This window comes from Platichthys flesus, chromosome 14 (assembly GCF_949316205.1).
Source record: "Platichthys flesus chromosome 14, fPlaFle2.1, whole genome shotgun sequence".
NCBI lineage: Eukaryota > Metazoa > Chordata > Actinopteri > Pleuronectiformes > Pleuronectidae > Platichthys > Platichthys flesus.
Window position 1 is genome coordinate 7376658 of NC_084958.1, and position 20787 is coordinate 7397444.

Sequence of the window (20787 nt, forward strand, 5' to 3'; positions counted from 1 at the left end):
CTCACGGCGTGACCTTGGCGTGACTTCAAAGTTTGATTACACGCCATTAAAACATGAGCTTCTGTATCTTGGACATATTTGGTCCAATCCAGTCCAAACCAGACATGTAAGACAAGAATCGCGACCTGATGATATCTACAAAGACACCATGACTTAAAACGATAGCACCACCTGCTGGCTACAGAAAGTGAGGCGTTTATCCTTGCTGCAGTGCCCAAACGCATGTAACACGAAGACGAGTGCTTGGTCATCGAACGCTCTTTCTTCAACGACCGCAACAGACTTGAAATGGCCTGTGCTCGGGCCCGTTAGTGCTACAACGTAGCCCTAGTTACATTTACATTTAATGTCCACTTGATGGCGTAGTAGAGCAAATGAAGCATCATGAATTTTCGGCCCAGGAGCGAACCAATTGGATGGAAAGCTTCAAAGCTTCATGAAGCTTCATATCGCCATCACTAGTTTCTTGGTTCGTGAGATACAATGACAGTGTGTTCTCCTTTATGTATTGAATGTGTTTCCAAGAATAAAAGTCTAATAAAAAGACAATGGCGTCATCGCCCTCCTCCTCTTTGTTTCTGTACGAATGGAGGCTGTACTGGCTACAGTTGAATTGTCTCATCACGAGACAAATTAATCAGCTTCTCACAGTCAGACATGTATGTTACATTATGTTACTCTTCTAAGTTGCAGATGGACCAGGGTTTGACTTCCAACATAGTTGTGATGTCACAAATGATGCTTGCAAATACACACACACTTAAATAGTAGGTGAGAACTGAAATGTTCCACTTTTACCAGATGAATTTGAGAGAATCTTTGTAAGTTACAAACTGCACAAAAACCATTTGCAAAGATCAGACATACAACAATGAACAAAACACGTAGGGAGGAGAGTGACTTCAAAGGTCTAATTTTATCATAGATTGTTTAATCATTATATTCATTCAAAGCAAATCATTTCCCCAGTGTATACAGAATATCTAAAGCTGTAAACAATAACAATTTACATTAAATTTACTGTATGTGTGTGTTCTTTCTTTTGACTCTTGTGTGTGAATTTTAGATCTCTTTGATGCAGTTGATCTTTGTATTAAGGGCACTGCTCTTAGCTCACTACATTCATACCTCTCCAACAGAAATACATCTGGACCTCTTAATAACTCTGCTTAATAAAAGGCTCAGCTGCAATGTGTCCCTCAGGGATCCATTCTTGTTCCTCTTTCGTTGTATTTATTTATGCTGCCTCTTAGCCAGGTTAACAATCAGTAACACATGTACACATGGATGTCCCAAGACTCTATTAAATGTAATAATGATAAGTCTGAGGTCATTCTGTTTGGTTCCCCAAATGCCATCAGACGTGCTGGTGCTAATCGTGGTGGTCTGTAAAATGATAAGAAGGTATAGTATATTCAGCTAAGAAGATCTTTTGAACATGTTATGAAGCATAATGACAATTACATCTATGACGCCTTATGCTCATACTATTATTCAGCTAATGGATTTCTCTAGCATAGGTATAGATCATAATGACATGTAAATATCTTAAGGTGCCTTGAATCTTATGTTCAGACCTTTAAGTATTATTTCCAGATGTGTTCTGTTTGTTTCTCCTTGTCTGAACTATCCTTGAACCGCCTATGGAATAATAAGAGGAGAGATGGTTTTCAGCAGGTCCCTAAATCTTAAGGAACATTTCCAAATTTAGGCAGAAGGCCCTGTTGTGTGACGTCATTTTATCACTAGGTTTGTGGTTAACAACCCCCCCTATAAAAGTACTTGCCTTGCAGAGGCAAATCAGATTTTCACTATTTGGCCTGTGTGAATTCTCCGGGCTGACCTGTGAAACTTCTGTGTAATAAATTCTGTTATGCTGCAAGTTCTGGGTCTGCGTCTCCTCTCTTCAAACATCAACTTCGACAAGACACTGCTGCTTGAAAGATACGATAAAGGTTGATAGGGATTTAAGAATAATATTTTATACTAACATCTGTTTTAATCATCAAATCAAGCATTATGTTTAGTGATGTGTCTTCAAGCTCAAAGACAAGTTGTTAATTACATTTTTGAGTGGATTTGCATTGCATTATACTTTGGTATCAATGTTGCTGATTGTAATAGTGGAATTAGAAGTAGTATATTTGAAAAACAATCTGATTAAACTTAGTTATTACTCTTGACTCATTTTTCACCTGTGTATTTATGAGAAATAAATATGTGCAATCTTTTTTACAGGCAACAGTAACATGGAGACATATTCACCAGATCATGTTAAAGTTACAAACAGTTTGAGTAAAAGGACACTGATGCCTCTATTTAACCAGTAATTAGGTATAGGAAGGTTTTCTAAACCCTTGTGAACCATCCAACCATTTCCCATTTCCAGTAGAGGAGTTTTCCTTTTTTTTCCTGGTGTGTCATGTTAAATATCACAAACATGCCAAAAACTGAGGCCCTCTCACCTCGCTGTCTTCCCAAATTAGCGTAAACACCAGGGTGTCATATTTCTATCACAGCCGATTGGAGCAGACACAGGATTGAATGCTGACTATATTCATTTAAAATGTAGAAGAAAGCCTACGGAGCTCCTGGATTCCATAAAGTTGATACTTTTTTATCTTGTGCACACAAAGTTAATATCTGTTTAGTAAAGAGATGACTGGATGATGCTTTGAAGACAACAAGGAGTTGTGTTTATGTCTTATCTTGTTCGCAAAAAATAAATATCTTGTGCTCACAAGAAAAAATATGTCAACTTACAGATCTTCAGGGGCTCCGTAAAAGCCAGGTGCAACCTGGTGACCAGACGAAACGGGCCATGAAAACAATATTAGCTGTTATTATAACTGCTAAGTGGTGAATCATTTTCTTGTCTCAAGATGTGCTTTTTGAAACAATGTTAACAAGATTTCTTTCATTCTCTGGACATTTACAGTACTTTTTTTTATGATACCAAGAAAGTCCTGTTATCACCCAAGCAGGTCATCCATCCAGCTGCTGTTTGTGACCGTGTTTCCTGCTGCTTTCTCAGTATTTTTGCTTTCTGACACCAACAGACTGTCCATAAATGAGGCTTCATCACTTGCCCCAGAAACTGACAGCAGCACTGGTCCTGATTCAAAGATATCATCACCAAATAGATCTACCTGAGCTGAAGGAGCGCAACTGGAAAACACATCTGAACCAAATACATCATGCAATGAATCAGAGGGGGCTGAACTGCTCTGAAGCGCTGCAAACACGTCTGTACGGTTTGAGGTGTCACTCAATCCAAATATATTATAGGAGAAAGTGGATGTTTGGGTTATGGAAGCATTAGACACATTAACAGAAGGCGGCTGACTGAACATAACATCATTAAGGTTGAATATGTCCAGATCAGCTCCCTGCTCCATTGTCTGGTTGTTTGTGAAAAAAGAATCTGAAGTTTGAGACTCATCTTGGTTTAGAGGTGCGTCACTGGGGACAGTCGGCTGATCTGCCGAATGGAAAATCTCTTCATTCTTAGTTGATAATGGCTGAGAGTCAAGTAGGGTCAGACTTTCAGAAGAAGCACCTGTTGACAAATGTGTGTCGCTCACAGAAGATGACAACACATCACCAGGAGCATTCCATAAACACCCCGGATATTCATATGAGCCAAAAAGTTGGGAGGTATCTGGAGGAGGTTCCTGGTTGTTATCAGAAAATGCTCCACACTCAAGTTTACTTGCTTCATCGACTGGTGTATCAAACAAGTCATTTGGACATTGAACGCAGCCGTCAGTGTTTGTTACCACTGGGGGGACAGGGGCAGGAGTGACACTGTCTTCAAAAATATAATTATTAAACATGTCACTCAATACTTCTGTGATGGAAATTCATCTTGAGATTTGAAATAATGAAATTCTCAGACCGGAGTTGCTTTTGAGTCTTTATAATAATAAGCTCTGCAGAGTTTACACAACAAGCACGGGTGCTCAAAATGGAACAACTGGCTGTAAGTTCACAGAAGCCAGAACTTATACAAAGAGGCGTTTCATAAGACATGATATGAAAAAAAAAAAGAAGACATGAAAGACATGAGATCATCCTCTATCTTATCTGCTGTGTCCTTCCGTCCCCGGTACCAGTTAGATGAAAAACCTCACCCTACCGTCCCTGGTACCAATTAAGGAAAAACATCAACAAATAAGGGCTCCATCCTGTCAGGTAGACAGTATCACAGCAGTGAGACACTTAGTAAGGGGATATCCAATACCTTAGACACTGGTCAGTGATATTTTCCATTACACTCCCCCATTTGATCATCAATAAAAAATATGATCACTAACGAAAAATAATCAAGAAACATCATAATCAACATCAGTAACAAACATCAAATCATAGAAGAAAATCATAGAGTCTGCAATCCTATATACAGAGTCACTGGCGATGAGGCCACAATAGGTAGCCGTTGCTGTTTTTGCGGAAAGGAAACAAAAAAAAGTTATTTTCCTGTAATGGAGCAAGCGTTTAAAATGAAAAAATATGGAAGGAAATCAGGTCAAACAAAATCATTTTCTCATTAACCATTATCAAAATGTAACATACTGTATTGATTGGCAAAAGTAACTCATATTAAAATGTAATAAAATGTTAAATGTCAACATAAAGTATATGTAAGGTTGAAAATATCATAGGCCTTAAACATGGGGTGACAACCTCTGCCCTTAACCCTCATAAAGCGTAAGGAAGAAAATTACTAAAAAAAACCCTTTTCACAGGGTGAAAAATAAGTAGAAACCTTAGAGAGATCCACATGTGAGGGATTCCTCACCCAGGACAGACAGAAGTGGTATGTATATATTATTAAGTATGTACAAACTTCATAAAGTAACACATCAACCTTAAAAATTCAGAGATTTAAATTAAGGCATCATAAAATATGAAGTTGAAAGGATAATTGCAATAGCTGTTTTTGTCTAGTGAAATCACTCAGAAACACATACGCAAGCTGGAGGGAGAGTATCAGTGTGTGTGCTTTCAGTTGAAGGCGTCAGCTGGTCCGATGGAGATGGTACTCGTTTGCAATGGCTGGCGTGGATCCAGGTGGCTCTTTCAGCAACTTTCACGGCTGTGTAGGTTGTGAGCAGTATCTGGTAAGGCCCTTGCCACCTGCGTGAGCGCCAATTCTTTCTCCGGAAGTCCTTGACCACCACAAAGTCGCCTGGCTGGAGGTTATGAAGCGGTTCAGTAGCTGGATGAGGAAGGGAGGAGGTCACCTGTCTCCTGATGTCTGAAAGAGACGAAGTTAGGTTAGCACAATAAGACAACATGTTATCATCACACAAGTCTGTGGATTGAAGCGGAGAAGATGGAGGAGCCACACCAATGTGGGGAGGAGTTGCAAAAAGAATCTCATAAGGTGAAAGATTAGACCTTGTTCGTTTTCTCATCCTCATGTACATCAGCACCAGAGGCAGGACTTTTGTCCATGCAAGACCTGTGTCTTCACAGCACTTTGCAAGTTTAGTTTTGAGTGTGCCATTCTCTCGTTCCACAGCTCCACCACTGGCTGGATGATATGCACAGTGTGTTCGCACATCCATACCTAGATGAGAACCGAGTTGTTTGACAGCTTCGTTTACGAAGTGTCTGCCGTTGTCACTGGAAATCCTGCTAGGAATTCCCCATCGTGGAATAATGTCTCTTAACAATGCTTTGGTGACCACACTTGCAGTTTGTTTTGAGGCAGGGAAAGCTTCAACCCATTTTGACCACATGTCGACCATCACTAAGCAGTGAGATTTACCTTCTGATGGTGACAGCTCTATGAAGTCCATCATCAGATGTTCAAAAGGTCGAGTTGGTGGTTGGTGAGCTGCCTGGCTGGTTACAGCCACTGGCCTGCCAACGTTGTGTGTGGCGCAGATTACGCATGCCTGACAGTACTTTTGAGCATAGGTGGAGAAACCTTTCGTGAACCAATGTTCTGTTATCATAGATAACATCCCCATTTTAGATGTGTGATCTTTGCCATGAGATAACTTAGCATAATGGGGAAAGAAATGTTTTGGCAAACAGGGTTTGTTGTCAGGACCATACCACACACCAGCTTGGAACATAGCACCGGACTTCTTCCATAGGGAGATCTCAGGAGGAGTAGCAGTGGACTGTACTGCAGAAAGAGAGGAGGACATGTCAGATGTGAGTGCAGCCAATTGTTTGTTTGAAAGAGGAGGTGGTAAGCGAGCTGCAGCTTTAGCCGCTGTGTCTGCTTTGGCGTTTCCCCGAGACACCACATCCGTAGCACTTGTGTGTGCAGCACATTTGCATACAGCCACCGTTTTTGGGAGCAAAATCGCAGATAGAAGATCTGTGATGAGACCATGGTGTGCTATCTTTTTACCAGAGGATGTGAGGAAGTTTCTGTGTTGCCAAACGGCACCAAAATCATGAGTTACACCGAATGCATATCTGGAGTCAGTGTAGACTGTGAGTGTTTTACCAGTAGCCAGTTTGCATGCTTCCGTGAGTGCGATGAGCTCTGCTGCCTGTGCTGAGAGGTGATGAGGAAGAGAACTCGAGACGAGGACTTCGCTATCTGAACAAACAGAGAAACCAACACAGTTAGTACCAGAGACAGGGTCACGTGAGGCAGACCCATCGACATACAGAATCAAGTCAGAGTTAGAAAGAGGTTCGTCAAAGAGGTCAGGTCGTGGGGAACACTGGACTTGAAGTTCAGCCACACAGTTGTGTTCTTCCCCGTCATCCGGAAGCGGAAGAAGCGTGGCTGGGTTCAAAGTTGAACAGCGTTTCACTGTGATGTTGGGCATGTCAAGAAGAACAGTGTGATACCGCAACCAGCGAGCAGCAGAGAGATGTGAGGTCTTCTGTTCTGTAAGAATGAGAGACACAGCATGAGGAACAAGGAGTGTCAAGTCAGAGTAACCTACTATGTCTCGTGAGGCAAGAACGGCTTTTTCACATGCGGCCACTGCACGCAAACAACGTGGAAGGCCAGCTGCCACCGGATCAAGTTTGGCAGAGAAGTAGGCGACAGGGCGAAACTTGTCACCATGCGACTGAAGGAGGACGGAAGTCATGCAGCGGTCTCTCTCATCCACAGCCTGAACAAAAGGTTTGTCAGGGTAAGGGAGAGCAAGAGTGGGAGATTGCTGCAGCGTCTTCTTCAGTGTGACAAATGCCTCGTCTGCCTCTGGAGTCCAAACGACACGTTCATGAGGAGTGAGTGATTTGCCGTGGTACAGAGCACCTAAGGGGGCTTCAAGAAGAGCAAAGTCAGGAATGAACGTTCTACAGAAAGAGCATGTGCCGATGAATGACATGAGTTGTTTCTTCGTCAAGGGTTTTGGCATGTTAACAATAGCTTCTACTCTCTTATCAGACAGGGATTTGCCATCTTTGGTGACGACATGACCCAGAAACGTGACAGTTTGTTGTACAAACTGTAGTTTGCTGAGACTGACTTTATGGCCCTCACGAGCCAGATGCCTCAGCAAAGCGATCGTATTTGTTTCACATTGCTCCTGTGTGGGACCGGCAATTAGTAGATCATCAACATACTGCAAGAGAGCTGAACCCGGAGTGAGGATGAGGGGTTCAAGACTGTTCCTGAGAGCCTGATTGTACAATGACGGAGACTCACAGTAGCCCTGACATAAGCGTGTGAACGTGTAGGCCTTGTTTTCAAAATTAAAAGCAAACCAGTACTGGCTGTCCTTGTGGACAGGAACACTAAAAAAAGCGTTGGATAAATCTACAACCGAAAACCACACTGCATTAGGCGGAATTTGGGAAAGCAGTGTGTATGGGTTGGGAACAATAGGCGATCGAAAAATTACAGCATCATTCACAGCCTTCAAATCCTGCACAAACCGCCACTCAGTAGGTTGACCTTTGTCTCTGATCTTTTTAACTGGGAACAGTGGAGTGCGGACCGGTGAATCAGGGCAGGGGACAATTACTCCAGCCTGCAAAAAGGATTCAAAAACAGGACGTATCCCCTCCACTGCTTCTTGTCTGAGTGGATATTGTTGTTTACATGGCCTGTAATCAGATTTTGGAGTGATTTTGACTGGATCACAGTTTCTGATGAGGCCCACATCATATTTGTCCTTTGCCCACAGTGTTTCAGGCAGATCTGAAAGTAAAGGAGAAATGTCAGAGGGGCTAGACAACATTGCATAAGAATGAAGGTGATTTTCAGTCACAACAAATGAGCGTGTGGCTGGACAACAGAGGGTTGGAGACATTTTTAGATCAAATGCACTCAGACTGGGGGAATACATTACGTCAGGCCTGGTTGTGGGTTGCCAATCAACGGCAGCCTGGCATGATCTGACAAATGGGCCTAAGTCTTGCCACTTGTCATCATGAGACTTGGAGAGCGGGATGTGAGGGCTGGAATTCAAGACGTGAAACAGTGCCAACTGTTGGTCAGTGAGTGAGACGAAAGCTGCACTTCTGGAACCAGACCAAAAAACATTGGACACTTTCAGAGAATCATCAGAAAAAGGCAAAAACAGAGATTCATAAACGTGATCTACTGTGCTTGTCACATGTGAGGTGCAATGCAATGAATCAGTGTGCATGAAATCCGAAAAAGGAGTGACAAGAGAGTGCGACGTGGAGAGCAGATCAGTGGAGGCATTTATAGGAAGTTGCCACTGATATGCAAACATCTGCTCATGTGTGGTCTGAGACATTGTGAATGTGGGTGAAGAAGAATTGTGTGTAACCGTCACTCCTTCAGAGGAGGATACTAAGTTGAGGCCTAACACAATCATCAAATCTCTTCCTAATAGATTAATTGGGCAACAGGGAGACAACAGAAAACCATGTTCAAACTTTATGGGATGTTGTTGATGTTTGTCAAACTGAGCGGCGCATTTGAGAGGTTTTGTGAAGTTTTCTTTTACAGTGGCACCGCTGGCACCTTGAGAGAATATAAAGCGACCACTCATCTCAGGAGATGTGGGCAAATCTGAAGTCCTAACCACAGAATAACCTGCACCAGAGTCAACCATGAAATTAAGTTTGTGACCGTTAACACACAGTTCGAGTTGTGGCATTTTCTTAAAAGCATCACTATTGTACTTAACATAAGTACCACAAAGTTGTGTGTGATCTGGTGTGTGTGTGTGTGTGCGGTTAATTTGGCAAGCGGTTCTTCATTGCTGTAGCTTGTTTGTATGTGTTCGGTTAGTTTGGCAAGCGAATACTTCATTGCTTTAGCGTCTGTGTGTGTGTGTGATTCACTTTCCTTTCTTTGATCCTCGGTGGGTTGATTGGTCGTCTCCTCCCCGTCTGCCATCTCCTCCCTTTCTCTATTTCAGTCGGCAGTGAAAGTTCTTGTCTCTCCCTCCTCTCGCCGGTGGGGGCAGTTCTTCGCCCAGTGTCCTTTTTCTCTGCAGATCATACACTCATCTTTGGGAATTTGAAATTGTCGATAGAAGCCTCTCCCACGACCACGTCCACGCCCGCGCCCCCCTCTTCCTGGTTCATTGAAGTTGGCTCTGCTATCAGCGTTATCTTTGCTACTTGGCCTTGACAAGGCTGAAACAGCCTGCATCATGGTTAGCTGTGCTTTCTGGAGCTGTTGATCCTTTTTTAGTTTTTCTCTGTCTTTGGTTTCTTTGTGTTGGCGTTCAGCATGTTCAGCATGACGTCTGATCTCTGTCAAGCGAGCATCCTCAAGCCCGATGCAGGTGTTGCCTACGTTTGCCCGTAGTGGGGGGAACAGACCATTCAGGAAGGCCTGTTTCAGATGTGTTTCATAAGCCCCTGGCTCATTGCCAAGGTCGTCCGGTATGGGGATGCCGCTGTGTTGATTAAACAGGACAGTCAGACGTGTGAGGAAATCTCCTACGGTTTCGCCTGGTTGTTGTTTGCACCCCGTTATTTTGGACATGTCAATTTTATTGGGGAAGGCGGTCTTCAGGGCGTTGAGGAGTGTGTTGAGAGCGTTGACATATGCTGCATTACCCGCATCCTCCCAGTCTGGCGAAGTCAGACGGAGGTCACCTCCACAGTGCTGACGTATTTTTGCAAAGTCAGTGGGGCCTAATTTCTTCATTAGAAGTCGTCTGATTTCAGACACTGTTGGCATGAATTCACGGCAAAATGTTTCAAACTGGAGGGCAAATGCTGTGCCAGAGTTCCGTGGGTCTGGGAGGTGATTCAGTGCTTCGGTCATGTCTGCGTCAGTCCAGGGGCGGTAGACGAGGGCTGGGCCGGTTGGTCCCATGACATTTATCATAGGAGCAGTTATCACTTCTCCCTGCTGTTGACGAGTTCTATTTGCAATGGGAGAGAAGGAATCAGAGCCCAGAGATGAGGAAGAGGTGACGTTATCATTCAGTCCTCCAGCTGCCCCGTCTCCATAGACTGGCAGAGCGGCGGGTGGAGGCTGGGATTGGCCTGAGAGTCGATCGGTGGAGTCTGGTATCTGCACATCATATGGAGGGGGGTTTTGTCGTTGGGGAGGAGGGAGGCAGGCGTCGAGGAGAGGCCCTTTAAACCCTGTAAGGGGAGGATAAAGAGATGTATATGATTTCTTTTCAACTTTCTTTTCAACATTCTCAGTTTCCTTCTTGTCAACCTTAGCCATCTGTTTAAACGTTTTTTTCCTGTCCCTACACTCTGCCTCTTTTTCCCACATTTCAAGACACTTTTTATTGTCTTCAATGTCTTTCAACATTGCGACCTTGACCTTTTTCTTGCTTTTTAACTCTTCCTCTCTCTTGAGGAGTTTCTCTCTCAAAAGTTTAATTTTTTCGAAACTGAATGACCCGTTATGAGGAAAACCAAAGTCTCTGGACCATACTGGAAGATATGTCACACTTTCCCATCCGTGCCTTGCAACCATGGCGTCCACAATAGGACCCTCTGGGTTTTGAAGTCCTTGACTCCCCTTGTTACCCATCCTGTCTGGTCTATGAAATTGGCTTATCAACAATTTTCATAACCTTATTAATTAGCTGTGTGAAAATGGACTCAACAGTTTTCACAACACTCTAATTTAAGACGTGGACGTCTCCACGAATCCTTGTTTCTTTCTCTGGCAAAACAGGAAAAATGCCACAAGAATGATTGCCACAAAATGGGTCAGATTAACAATAATAATCCACAATAATCCAGAGACAATGACTAATACACCTGTTCCAAATAAAACCCTTAAATGTTTGATTTCTTATGTTTGATTTCGTATTTGAGAAATCACCTTAACAGTCACAAAAATCAGAATTTCAACATCTCACCAGATTTAAGATGACCAAAGAGAGGTCTTTGGATCCCTGTGAAGAAGGTCCAGAGCCCCAGTTTTTTCGGTCCTCTCTTCTCTTCAGTGTTGGAGGTAGAGGCAGAAGATTTTCTCTCCTGGGTGATCAGCCACCGAAGACTTCTCGGGTCCAGACGATCTTTCAAGGGATCCTGTTCGTGACGCCAAAAATGTGATGGAAATTCATCTTGAGATTTGAAATAATGAAATTCTCAGACCGGAGTTGCTTTTGAGTCTTTATAATAATAAGCTCTGCAGAGTTTACACAACAAGCACGGGTGCTCAAAATGGAACAACTGGCTGTAAGTTCACAGAAGCCAGAACTTATACAAAGAGGCGTTTCATAAGACATGATATGAAAAAAAAAAAGAAGACATGAAAGACATGAGATCATCCTCTATCTTATCTGCTGTGTCCTTCCGTCCCCGGTACCAGTTAGATGAAAAACCTCACCCTACCGTCCCTGGTACCAATTAAGGAAAAACATCAACAAATAAGGGCTCCATCCTGTCAGGTAGACAGTATCACAGCAGTGAGACACTTAGTAAGGGGATATCCAATACCTTAGACACTGGTCAGTGATATTTTCCATTACACTTCCTCACCACTTTTCTCTGCTGTTTTCTGACTGAGTGACTCCTCACATGATTGGTTGACTGACTGGACTCCGGCAGGATGATCTCCAGACTCAGTCATTCCAGGTTCGGTGACCTGCAGACCTTTAGACTCGCTTCTCTGTAAATCAGACAACTTGGGTTGTCTTCATTCTCCGATGACAGAACCTTATCATCGACAACAATGAGAACATCTTTTAAAATCCCGTCCGCTGACTTTAACCAGCAGCGACAGGAGGACACGTGAAGCTTCACACGTCCGGTAGAAGCACGTTCACCAACTTAACTCATGAAAACACAGCTCGAGCTTCCGCCTTGTTGATGTGAGGGATGTTTTCATTTAGCACTGGTTTGGTGTGTGCGCGTTGTAATGATCACCAGCGTCAAACAAAAGCACTTCGAGTGGAGCTGGTGACGTGTGTGTGTTCTTCAATGCTCCCTGTGTCTCCTATGAAGAGGAGCATCAGATTTGTAAAGCCTGGAATTAAGTATACTGCGTTTATTCTGTGTTCGGACTATCACCAGATTCCATGGCGTTACCTCAAAGCACATCTGGAGTTATACAGCTGACAAAGCAAAGAATGAGACAATTATCTGATGTGCGATGCAGATCTCGATGGCGTAATGTGATCGTCATCAGATTTGTACTATTTTCGTGTTTTTTAACCATTTAAATGTATATTGCTGTCTCAACGTGATGCTGACAAGGACACATGTACTCGGGAAGGGTTTTTGTAAAAAAAAAAAAAAAATCAGCAAGACCTTAAGTAGATCACCGCACTTCGCAGACAGGCGCTTTGTGAAAATGGCTAATCTGCCACCGGCTCTGAAACGACCGTCAACATCTGGAAAAAGGTAAACAAATCGCCAGTTGATATGGCCACCAGTTAAACTGGAACACCGGCACCTGTCTATTTTATAACAGTAGGTCTTGGTTCTTCCTCCTCGAAAGGGCGCACGCATAGTCCTTCCCTCTTGGCATTGGAATCCAGAAAGTGACGAGGATCAAAGTCTCAAAAAAACCTGCAGCTGTGTTGCTCATGTCTAAAACAGAAAGTCTCGACACATTTCTCTGAGTTTTTTCCACAGGTCTTGTCTGAAAGCAGCTTAACCAACTAACTAACTGCCCCTCGCCCTGTTCTCCTATGTTAGTGACCTAATTGGTTTATTTGGCCTCAAAAAGACAAACTTTTGACCAGAAACCTTTTGTTTTATGCTGCTTCCTTTGTGAGCTGCGTCATAACACCAACTGTAAACGACCTACACAACTCTACTTCGTGAATGTGATCGTTAATTTATCACAACAGTCGACATTAAACGACAGAACACAAGTTTTTCAAAACATTCAGGAAACTCTGAAATGATAAACTTGTGTATTTGTGTTTCAGTGTATCCTGCAGGCATCCAGCAACTGATAGTGAATAAAGAAGAGGATCCCTCTGAGCAGCAGCAGTGGAGCCCCCTTGTGGACCAGGAGGACCCAGAGCCCCTCCACATTAAAGAGGAACAGGAGGAACCTTGGACCAATCAGGATGGACAGCAGCTTCAAGGACTGGAGGAAGCTTATATCAAGTTCACATTGACTCCTGTCGCTGTGAAGAGTGAAGAAGATGAAGAGAAACTTAAATCTTCAACGCTTCATCCGAGTGAGAAGAAGGAGAACAGGGTGGACTGTGGAGAACTAGAATCAGCCAGGAACTCAGGACCTGATGGACATTTACAACCAGGATCCGAGGACAAGACTGAAGACTCTTCTGAGACTGAAGACAGTAAGGATGATTGGATGGAGACCAGGGAAATGCAGACTGGTTTAAATACAAGAAATAACAAACAGCCTCCAAGTGATATGGGATGTAAGACAGAAAAAAAACTGTTTAGTTGCTCTGAGTGTGGTAAAAGCTTTAGCTATAGGAGCAGGCTAGATAGACATATGAGGCGTCATACTGGAGAGAAACCGTTTAGTTGCTGTGAGTGTGGTACAGGATTTACTGATAGGAGCAGTCTAACTAAACATATGAGGAATCATACAGGAGAGAAACCGTTTAGCTGCTCTGAGTGTGGTACAAGATTTACTGTAAGGGGCAATCTAACTCAACATATGATGAGTCATACAGGAGAGAAACCATTTAGTTGCTCTGAATGTGGTAACAGATTTACCAGAAGGGGCGATCTAAATAGACATATGATGCGTCATACAGGAGAGAAACCGTTTAGTTGCTCTGAGTGTGGTAAAAGATTTACTGAAAAGAACAGTCTAAATAAACATATGAAGAGTCATACAATAGAGAAACCGTTAAGTTGCTCTGGGTGTGGTAGCATCAAACATTGTTATTTACAGAACTAGCTACTGATGCAAGATATCTTTGGAAAGCTAATATTCTTCTGATTCGACTGATCTAAACCATTTCCAGATCCGATCACCACAGCCGGTACAATCAACGTCTCAGTCAGACCAGAAACAAAAATCAAAACACTGACAAAGTCAACATCACTCACCTAAGAATTATCATATTAATCAACAGATAGATAACATTACAACAAAAACATGGTGGTACATTGCCAAAGGTCCAGACGATCCAATCCAGTAACATCATCAGTCCAAAACACACTATTACATCAAAGAATAGCCACAGTCAGCTGTTGTGTAATCTCAGAGCAGCCAGTTGCTACGTGTAAACTCCGATGTATTTTTCTTCGTAACTCCCGTTTGCATGTAAACAAAGCAGGTCTCTTGATATCAAAATGGTTACTAGGAGCTCCTGTTGGGTTAAGTGAGCTGTCAATCTAAACTTGACCCAATCAGAGCTGGCACCGGCTGTCCACAGCCTACTACAGTTGAATTGTCTCATCACCAGACAAATTAATCAGCGTCTAACAGTCATACATGTTTGTTACGTTTGACATGAAGTCGGAACTAGGTAATTTCAGGTCAGAACATCTGACATACAAGTCGTCTGGAACGCAGCATTACTCTCACACACACGGACAGTGAAGCATCGATGACGGAGGAGCCCTCATTGACATGAATGACGTAAATGTCAAACAGCAGAATTGTTAAATTCAGAGACAGCTGTGATGTCCCCAATCTATAAAATTTAAGATAATTATTTTTATATGCTTGTGCTTGTACTGGGATGTTTGGGTTACGTCGGTCAATTCAGTAGGTGAGAACTGAAATGTTCCACTTTTACCAGATGAATTTGAGAGAATCTTTGTAAGTTTCAAACTGCACACAAACCATTTTGCAAAGATCAGACATACAACAATGAACAAAACAGGTCAGGAGGAGAGTGACTTCAAAGGTCTAATTTTATCATAGATTGTTTAATCATTATATTCATTCAAAGCAAATCATTTTCCCAGTGTATACAGAGCCGGCATTAGGCGCAGTGCCACAGAATATCTAAAGCTGTAAACAACAATTTACATTCAATTTACTGTATGTGTGTGTTCTTTCTTTTGACCTCTTGTGTGTGAATTTGAGATCTCTTTGATGCAGTTGATATTTATATTAAGGGCACTGCTTTTAGCTCACTACATTCATACCTCTCCATAAGAAATAAATCTGGACCTCTCAATAACTCTGCTTAATAAAAGGCTCAGCTGCGATGTGTCCCTCAGGGATCCATTCTTGTTCCTCTTTCGTTGTATTCAGTTATGCTGCCTCTTAGCCAGGTTAACAATCAGTAACACCTGTACACATGGATGTCCCAAGACTTTATTAAATATAATAATGATAAGTCTTATGTTCAGACCTTTAAGTATTATTTCCAGATTTGTTCTGTTTGTTTCTCCTTGACAATTACATCTATGACGCCTTATGCTCATACTATTATTCAGCTAATGGATTTCTCTAGCATAGGTATAGATCATAATGACATGTAAATATCTTAAGGTGCCTTGAATCTTATGTTCAGACCTTTAAGTATTATTTCCAGATGTGTTCTGTTTGTTTCTCCTTGTCTGAACTATCCTTGAACCGCCTATGGAATAATAAGAGGAGAGATGGTTTTCAGCAGTTCCCTAAATCTTAAGGAACATTTCCAAATTTAGGCAGAAGGCCCTGCTGTGTGACGTCATTTTATCTATAGGTTTGTGGTAAACAACTCCCCCAATAAAAGTACTTGCCTTTCAAAGGCAAATCAGATTTTCACTATTTGGCCTGTGTGATTTCTCTGGGCTGACTTGTGAAACTTCTGTGTTATAAATTCTGTTATGCTGCAAGTTCTGGGTCTGCGTCTCCTCTCTTCAAACATCAACTTCGACAAGACACTGCTGCTTGAAAGATACGATAAAGGTTGATAGGGATTTAAGAATAATATTTTATACTAACATCTGTTTTAATCATCAAATCAAGCATTATGTTTAGTGATGTGTCTTCAAGCTCAAAGCCAAGTTGTTAATTACATTTTTGAGTGGATTTTCATTGCATTATACTTTGGTATCAATGTTGCTGATTGTAATAGTGGAATTAGAAGTAGTATATTTGAAAAACAATCTGATTAAACTTAGTTATTACTCTTGACTCATTTTTCACCTGTGTATTTATGAGAAATAATATGTGCAATCTTCTTTACACGCAACAGTAACATGGAGACATATTCACCAGATCATGTTAAAGTTACAAACAGTTTGAGTAAAAGGACACTGATGCCTCTATTTAACCAGTAATTAGGTATAGGAAGGTTTTCTAAACCCTTGTGAACCATCCAATCATTTCCCATTTCCAGTAGAGGAGTTTTCCTTTTTTTTCCTGGTGTGTCATGTTAAATATCACAAACATGCCAAAAACTCAGAGTGTGGTGAAAGATTTATCATAAGGAGACATCTAAATAGGCCTCTGAGGCCCCTCTCACCCCGCTGTCTTCCCAAATTAGCGTAAACACCAGGGTGTCATATTTCTATCACAGCCGATTGGAGCAGACACAGGATTGAATGCTGACTATATTCATTTAAAATGTAGACGAAAGCCTACGGAGCTCCTGGATTCCATAAAGTTGATACTTTTTTATCTTGTGCACACAAAGTTAATATCTGTTTAGTAAAGACATGACTGGCTGATGCTTTGAATACAACACTGAGTTGTGTTTATATCTTATCTTGTTCGCAAAAAATAAATATCTTGTGCTCACAAGAAAAAATATGTCAACTTACAGATCTTCAGGGGCTATGTAAAAGGCAGGTGCAACCTGGTGACTAGACGAAACGGGCCATGAAAACAATATTAGCTGTTATTATAACTGCTAAGTGGTGGATCATTTTCTTGTCTCAAGATGTGCTTTTTGAAACAATGTTAACAAGATTTCTTTCATTCTCTGGACATTTACAGTACTTTTTTTATGATACCAAGAAAGTCCTGTTATCACCCAAGCAGGTCATCCATCCAGCTGCTGTTTGTGACCGTGTTTCCTGCTGCTTTCTCAGTATTTTTGCTTTCTGACACCAACAGACTGTCCATAAATGAGGCTTCATCACTTGCCCCAGAAACTGACAGCAGCACTGGTCCTGATGCAAAGATATCATCACCAAATAGATCTACCTGAGCTGAAGGAGCACAAGTGGAAAACACATCTGAACCAAATACATCATGCAATGAATCAGAGGGGGCTGAACTGCTCTGAAGCGCTGCAAACACGTCTGTACGGTTTGAGGTGTCACTCAATCCAAAGATATCATCGGAGAAAGTGGATGTTTGGGTTATGGAAGCATTAGACACATTAACAGAAGGCGGCTGACTGAACATAACATCATTAAGGTTGAATATGTCCAGATCAGCTCCCTGCTCCATTGTCACGTTGTTTGTGAAAAAAGAATCTGAAGTTTGAGACTCATCTTGGTTTAGAGGTGCGTCACTGGGGACAGTCGGCTGATCTGCCGAATGGAGAATCTCTTCATTCTCAGTTGATAATGGCTGAGAGTCAAGTAGGGTCAGACTTTCAGAAGAAGCACCTGTTGACAAATGTGTGTCGCTCACAGAAGATGAGAACACATCACCAGGAGGTTCCTGGTTGTTATCAGAAAATGCTCCACACTCAAGTTGACTTGCTTCATCGTCTGGTGTATCAAACAAGTCATTTGGACTTTGAACGCAGCCGTCAGTGTTTGTTACCACTGGGGGGACAGGGGCAGGAGTAACACTGTCTCCAAAAATATAATTATCAAACATGTCACTCAATACTTCCTCACCACTTTTCTCTGCTGTTTTCTGACTGTGTGACTCCTCACATGATTGGTTGACTGACTGGACTCCGGCAGGATGATCCCCAGACTCAGTCATTCCAGGTTCGGTGACCTGCAGACCTTTAGACTCGCTTCTCTGTAAATCAGACTCTTGATTATTTGCGCCTGTATGATGATCACCTGTTTCCCCAGTTGATGTTGTGTGCTGGTTGGATGGTTCTGGAGATTTGTTTCTATCATCATCATTGTCACTATCTAGTATGTTGGGCTTAGCAGCATTTGACTTCAGATCCTCTTGTGTCAAAGGAGGGACTTGCGAATCATTTTCCTTCTGCATTTCTTCTATGATGACTTCCTTTACCTCCTCTGTCTTTTTGTTGTCATCATGTGTTTTGTCTTGTCTTTCACCGTCTGCAGCTGATTTTCTGATGTCCTCAGGCTTCTCTGAGGATGACTGAAACAGTCTACCAAAAACTCCAGCGCTCAGTTTGGTGTCTGGTCTCTTGGCATCTTTCTGTTCAACTGTGTTTGCTCTGTCACTCCCACCTGACATAAAGAGCTTAGACATAGGACTCTTTCCTTTGGACCAGGATCCCAGTTTTACCTTTGTCTTATCAACAGGTTTCACAGAACCCTTCAGAGAATCTGTTCTGGCAACAGGCTTCTTCTGAATATCATCATTTTCTTGATCATTGGCGGAGTCAATCTTTTCATATGGATTTTCAATCGCCTCGTCTTTGTTTTTCTCTCCTGCAGAACTGCAAACAGTATTTGTCTCCTGTGATTCCGATGGATTAACTGAGCCCATTGGAGTAACATCCAGTTGATCCAATGACCTTTGATGTGTCATATCATCTTGAATTGATTTAAAATCTTTTATATGACTTTCATGCAATTCGTTCTCAATGACTCCATTCGGTATTGTCATTTCATCTTGGGAACTCACTTGAATGCTCACCACTTTAACATGAGGCTCCTGGACCGATGTTCTGCTTGTTTTTTCGTGAGATATATCATCAGGGATTTCAATGCTCGCCTCACATTTTTGATTCAAGTCATATGTAAAATGATCAAAGTTGTTTTTGTCATCTTTATCATCCTGGGATATATTTTCTTGATTTTGCTCACGCTGATCTGAGACCTCCTCCTGGTGAGCCACCTCAACATGAGAAGAAAATCGTACAAACTTCCTGCTCTTGTCCAGCCTCTTAACTGTTGGATTATGTTTTTTGTTTGAGGTGGGTGCCGGGTTTGTCTGCTGTGTTTTACAATTTGATCCAGTAAAGTCCTTTACTATGGAGGGTGAAGAAAAGCTTGGCGCTGTTGGAAAGATGCTGTTCTGCTGGATGCGTCCAGTTCTGGTTGGCTCCCTACAGGGGTTTGGTTTCTCTAAAGGTAATTCAGCTGCCTTAACTCCTGCCTTCTTTGATTGTTGCTCGACACTGTTGTCTTTCATTTCTCCTCGGTGGTTGATCTTTGATTGGTTCTTCTCACTTTTAGCATTCTCCTTAAAACTCATATCACAAGTAACTGTTGTACTGATGTCACGTATCTTATTCTTCAAAGTTGGTGTACATATTTTCTCTAAAGTTTTCATCTCTGTATTCTTCTTCTCAGGTGGCCAGCTCATTTTTAGTTTGCCCTTAACATCATTATCACTGTTAAACCCTGGCTCTCTCACAGATGACTTTGGAACAAACGCACCGGCAGAGAAATCCCTTGAGCCATCAGGAGTGTTTGATTTGGGTTTTGTAGTTTTGGGAGTGGACAAGTTGTTGGGCTCATCTATTCCTTTATTTTTCTGAATCCAGCGGTCTTTATGTTGTTTGTGACCAAATCCCTCATCATAATTTCCCTTTCTTTTAAAAAGCTGTTGAAAGTGAGTAACGCAGTAGAACTCGCCATAAAGAGATGAATAGTTGTGGACGCTGAAATAGAACAAAGCAATTGTGATATCAAACTAAATTGTAAATGAGATGGTGTTGATTTTTACATATGATTTGTAAACCACAGTAGATCAGATTTGTAAGTGTATTAATTTACAAAATCATCAATTACAATGTACCTCATATACCTTATAATGCCAATATAATATATAAACTTTACTTGTGTTTAAAATGAGTGTGCTGATTAGGATGAGTATAGTAGATTTGAGTCATTTCATCATACTGTAAATAAACCTCACCTGAGTTTCTTCTGACAGTGTTTACAGCAAAAACACATGTTGTGCAGGATAAGTTTATTGGCCACCATTTTTTCCATCGGATAGACGGGTGTCAAACAGGCAGAGCACATTTCCTTTTCAGGTGACTGGAACTATGATATTGAAAACAAATTCATGTTTGTCATTACAAGAGTTTTCTGCCATGTTGTAATTTCTCCAGTTGTCACATTGGAATGATTTGTTATGATTTGTGTTTCAAGATTAGATACTTGTACAAGCTATTGACAATATTTATACATTTAAATAGTTAAAAATAATAATATAAATTTACGTCAATCAAAAGAGAAGATTTTGAACTGACCATGAGTGTACTGAATGTGCGAAAATGAAATTTATAGGGATGACACTGATATGTTCAGTTAGATTCAAGACTTGACGCAATTTCATAATGCAAAAGAGTGATCATATAAACACACAATGACAGGTTTGTCATCTGACTGAAGATATTTCAGTCCAGAATTTGAGATTATTTCTTCAGACAACTTGAAGGAAAGCTTCAC

At 41.7% G+C, this 20787-nt stretch overlaps 2 protein-coding genes across 2 annotated transcripts; both read right to left on the reverse strand.

Moving 5' to 3' along the window:
• Positions 1-4955: 4955 nt before the first annotated feature.
• LOC133968340 (protein NYNRIN-like) lies at positions 4956-9468 on the reverse strand. Its single transcript, XM_062404325.1, has one exon. It carries the CDS (start codon positions 9060-9062, stop codon positions 4956-4958), a length of 4107 nt encoding a protein of 1368 aa, XP_062260309.1. The 5' UTR covers positions 9063-9468.
• A 5720-nt stretch (positions 9469-15188) lies between these two features.
• LOC133968413 (uncharacterized) lies at positions 15189-20765 on the reverse strand. Its single transcript, XM_062404413.1, has 3 exons — positions 20249-20765; positions 15803-19991; positions 15189-15638 (listed from the first exon to the last, which is right to left on the reverse strand). The coding sequence occupies exons 1-2, from the start codon at positions 20356-20358 to the stop codon at positions 17246-17248; spliced, it is 2856 nt and encodes a 951-aa protein (XP_062260397.1). The 5' UTR covers positions 20359-20765; the 3' UTR covers positions 15189-15638; positions 15803-17245.
• Between the last annotated feature and the right edge of the window lie 22 nt (positions 20766-20787).